A 4,952-nucleotide genomic window follows, 5' to 3' on the forward strand; every position below is an offset into this window, starting at 1 on the left:
GAAGGAAGGAAGGAAGGAAGGAAGGAAGGAAGGAAGGAAGGAAGGAAGGAAGGAAGGAAGGAAGGAAAGAGCAAGCTTAGAATGTGCTTAGATGCCCAGATGAAGTCCACACTGATGCTCTCTGTAGCTTGAACTAAAGACAGCAGCCTAGGAATGACCATATCAGACCCCCACAGGAAGCAGTTATAAAAGCAGTGCCTTCAAGAGCTGCCTTAAGTAAGGTTATCCTGAATCTTGTCCTGTTTCTTCTTGAAAATACATTTCACCTCTCTCATTTTCTCTTTATTCTTCCTCCCCATGCCTACGCTTTTAGAGGAAAAGTCCGGTAAGAAATAAGTCCTTTCCACTTTTGGGGCAAACATTATTTATTCTGTTTATTTTCATTATCTGCATATCTAATGACTGACTGTGTTTAACACTTAAACAAGGTTTTGAACTTTAAAAACAAACCTTTGTGAACCATGACCAGGTCTCATTATGCCACATGGGAAAAAAAAGGAAGTTGGTTGCTAAGTGATTTTACAAACCCGTTATTAAGGGCCCTGGGGTAATTTTAAAGATTCACCTCTGCCTCAATCACAGCCATATGATCAAATATTTTTGGTACTAAGTTTCATTTATTGCAGTTTCCACTGGAATTAGTCAAGCTACATATACATATCATGAGCTAAGCAAATGTTTTTTAAGTTAATTTTTGATTAGTGTACAACATAGTAGCATCTGGAATGCCTATGAAGCTGGCCTGGGAATGGGGAGTTGTAGGGAAGCTGGGGGGTTTTATTTTGTTTTTGTTTCAGTAAATCCAAATATTCCCTCCTGGAATTGTCAGAGACTGGAAAAGAGGATCTTTATAAAATGTAAATTACCTCTTGGATGTTAATTTTTAGTAGCAGTGGGTGATTTTTAGTGGCAACACAAGTCTGATACGATGTACCTACATCGTTTTATTTTAGAGCAACACAAGGAACAGATCTCAAAAAATAAAATGAGTTTGTTCTCTTCTTGGTTGCCTGGTTTGTTGGGAACATGTTCTCAGGATGCTGATGCATGGCTGACAGAGGTGACCTCTCTGTTGGAAAATAGGAAATATTATGTTCCATGTTCACAGCACCAAGTGGTTGGTTTGTTGTTAACGCACCTAGGTGGGTGGTGCAGTAAGTGCTTTCACCTCTTATCCTTCCCACTGACCAAATCCTGGCAGCCACTCCACCACATACAGGATACTGTGCTTACAGAAAAGCCATAGGATAGGAGGGAGGCGGAACAGAGACACAGGAAGGACAAAAATATGAGACCAAAACATTAAAATGTCTCAAAATATGAGCCCCACTCTTTTGGTTTCCAAAAATAACATAAGGAGCTACAATTATGATTATTACTAAGCTAAATGACCCGCTTCTGAGTAATTCAGAATCAAGTATGCATCGCCTGTTCTGTGGCAGCAGAATATTACTGGTGCTCTTTAATAGCCTTTCCTTACACTTTTCCAATTTCATTTATTCTTGTGGACCCTGAATGTTTTTCTGAATTAACCAAATTTGGCCACTTCAAATATCCACAGGACTGTGTGGCCTGAAGTTTGTCTATGGTGCTTTAAAACTTCTCTCTTTTTCATTAATTTTTCTCCTGTTGTCCTTCACGGCAATTTTAACTGCAAGAATTTCCCCCTGTCACTCCCTCACCTAATTTTTCTTTGGAAATGTCCATCTTGATTCCTCAGCCTGGTCATTTTGATGACTAGCAGGTTCTTTGTTTCTCTTCCCAAATGAAGTTTTAGAAGATCATCTCAAATATGTCTGATTGAATATAATAGACAGTCGCTGTAATCTAACTTGTAATCTGTAGTCGACCGAAGTTTAAATACAGATAAACACCTACAATAGCGTGGCAAACTGATGCTTGCCAGATAGTTTGTCTTCACCCTAAAGCATTTAAAAACAAGTAGGAATCCTCATAAGAATCTTAGTAATAAATGTAGTGATCATATATTCTAATTCTTTCCTAGAAAATTCTCTAACATTAATCACTCAATTTGCTAAAATGAGGCTATAGAAAAATCATATTTGTTTAGTGCTTTGTAGTTAATTGCCCATTCTCAACTTTGTTTCCCTATAGCACTAAATTTACCAAATTAGGATGCCATAAAACTTCAAAATCTGGGTTATTTAATGAATGTGACAAGGGGGATAGATTGTTTTGTTAGTTGGAAATGATAAACATATTAAAACACTTTATTCACATTGACTAAGATGAAGGTATCATGGTTAACTGAATTTAAACTAACTCTGTTATATAAAAGATAATAAAACAGAACTGCCATGTCATATAAGAACAGTGTGAAGACTGAGGATGTAGGCTGCAGTATTTTCTTTTAGGTAGATATATTCATTTTGAAAATTATATAAATTTTAGAAATATACCACATTCTAGATCTTCATTCCAGTGACAAAATCACAGATTAGCAGTGTTTATCCACTTTGAAAATAGCCTCAACATATAAAATAAGAGTTATCTCTAAGTTGAATACCAAAATAAAAGTAGAAGGGAAAATAAAATGTTTTCCACATTGGAAGACCAAGAGAAATCTAGGTAATGAACACAGTATTTAATTAGGAGTGAAGGAAATTTGTTCAGAAAACAAGCAGACCACTTGCAAAGTCTCTGAGTAATCAGACATAGAAATGAAGCAGTAATAACAGCAGATAGAATTTACTGAGCGTGTATTATGTATGATACAAATGGCTGCAATCAGAGGTGAATTAACCTCCTGCAGATTCTGAACAACTGAATAGGTGTTTTGTTTGGTTGTGCAGTTAAAAACAATTTCAGCCCACAATTCAAAACTAGAACATTTCAAATTAAAAAAAAAAAAAATCTGGATGCTCATCATCTCTCTGAAGACCTGGCAGGACTAAGCCCACATTCTCACGTGGCACACATGGGGTGCACTGAATAGTGGCCAGTTTTCCAGAATCTCATAATGTGTCTGTGCCTGGCTCCCAGCACCCCCTCCCCATCCCCCACCCACTTTTTACTCCTGCAAGCATTTGGGTTTGCAACTTTGGATGTAGATCTCTCAGCTTATAGAATATATCAAGACCAGATATTAAATTAGTTTTCTTCTGCCTTTGAAGAAAATTCTGTATATTGGTAAACAAGAAATAGAACACTAAAGGCTTTGACATTCTTGGGAAATGATGGGAGAAAGGGTAAAGCAAAATTTTGAATAGGCAAAGACCCTTCCGTCCTGGCTGATAATAATTTTTCTGTCCTTATCCAGCATAGCCTAAGCCAATTTTTGCTCTTCAGTGGTGATAACTGGCATATATAAAGCCCTTCCATTTGCTTCTGGAATTATTTTCCTTTTGAAGCTTTCAGATAGCTCTTAATTATAGACCTTGAGGCTTTCTGGGTCTGCACTTTGCACAGCTTCTAGCTCTGTCTTTTGGGTTCTGTTTAATCAGCCTGTGACTACATGAATTTGAACAGCTATTCCCTGCTGAAGGCATTTTGCAAATGGAGTTTCCAAACTGCTATATTACAAGGTTGTCTTTTACTAGAAAAAAAATTAAACCTTGAACTTGTGATTAAAATATAGGTTTATAACTCATTGGAAATTAAGATATGACTCAATTGGGTAAATTAATATATTTGAAATTATTTTGAAAAAGTATTCTGTATAACCTTAAATTAAAAGTAATGGCAAAAAACTGCAATTACTCTTGCACCTGCCTTAATAATAAAGTGTCTTGTATGTAAGGTTTTGCCTCTGAATGCTTGCAGTCTAGATTATATTTTGCATATTTCTCACAATTTTATCTTGGGCCACTTTTAGTCCTCTAATTGCTATATTTTAAAAGTGAATTGTTTGTCATGAAATTCCCATACCTCTTTCTACACAAAAGAACTTTTTAATTTGGTCACTAAAGAATAATAAAGTCTAAAGTTTCATATATGAAAGTGTTTGAATTTTTCTCAAAACACAGTATGGATTAGTCAATAAGATAATTTAAGCCCAAAAACAAGTATTTATGTGGCGTTTTTTTTTTTTTTTACAATTTTATTTAAGATGCATCCAGGCAGGTTTATAAGAAAGGTGGACTCCATAGGTAGCAGTACCTGGAAAATAAGGCAAATAATAAAGTCTGTAGTATTACAAGTAAATTGTTAGAATAATATATCTAGAATCCTAGCTACTTATAAACTGGTCTGAAAAATAACCACTCCTGGATGTTAATCACAATGACTCTCTGCTTTTGGAGTCATTCAACAATGCTATGCTTGGCATCATAGAAGGAATGAGAAAATGAGAAATAGGGGATCTGAATTCTGTCTCTGGTTCTACCTGCTTACTAGCTGTGTATCTCAGAGTCTCACCTTCCTCTCTATAGCATATAGCCAGTTGGACTAGATATCCATGGAGGCCTACCCAGATGTAAAAAGCTGCAACTTTTTGCTTCCTATCTATGTTCTAGAAAGAATATCCTCTACATTTGAACAAACTCCTAACTTTCTTTGTGTTTGTGTTCCTAGTTTTGGTTTTGGGAGGTAGCTTCTAGTGACTCCATGCATTAGCCCATACATTGAAAGGGAAACTGATCAACAGCTCTTTCCCCACTCACATCCTAGTCACTCGTGTTACATCAGAAAGCTCTTAAAGAGGCAGAGCTATCAGAGATTGTTGAAATAAATTGATAGCAGCCATAATCAAGATTTGAAAAGCAAAAGGAAGAAGTCATACATCTGCTTGTTGTGTTTGTTGTTGTTGTTGTTGTTGTTTTTTGTCATACTTTAAGCTCTAGGGTACATTTGCACAATGTGCAGGTTTGTTACATATGTATACATGGTGCCATGTTGGTTGCTGCACCCATTAACTCATCATTTACATTAAGTATTTCTCCTAATTCTATCCCTCCCCCATCCCCCTACCCCACGACAGGCCCTGGTGTGTG

The 4,952-nt window shown here is 36.4% G+C and overlaps 1 protein-coding gene across 7 annotated transcripts in view; it reads left to right on the forward strand.

Annotated features, from left to right (window-relative positions):
- SGIP1 (SH3-domain GRB2-like (endophilin) interacting protein 1) overlaps positions 1–4,952 on the forward strand; it is a 225,268-nt gene that overhangs the window by 136,098 nt on the left and 84,218 nt on the right. For 5 of the 7 annotated variants that reach the window (XM_011936848.1, XM_011936846.1, XM_011936847.1 and 2 more), the window contains one exon: positions 314–325. The exons of the other annotated variants lie outside the window; for them this stretch is intronic. In XM_011936848.1, the coding sequence (XP_011792238.1) occupies positions 314–325 (12 nt within the window). The remainder of the gene's footprint in view (positions 1–313; positions 326–4,952) is intronic. 7 annotated transcript variants of the gene reach the window in all.

This window comes from Colobus angolensis, unplaced genomic scaffold, assembly GCF_000951035.1.
Source record: "Colobus angolensis palliatus isolate OR3802 unplaced genomic scaffold, Cang.pa_1.0 Scaffold158, whole genome shotgun sequence".
Taxonomy (NCBI): domain Eukaryota; kingdom Metazoa; phylum Chordata; class Mammalia; order Primates; family Cercopithecidae; genus Colobus; species Colobus angolensis.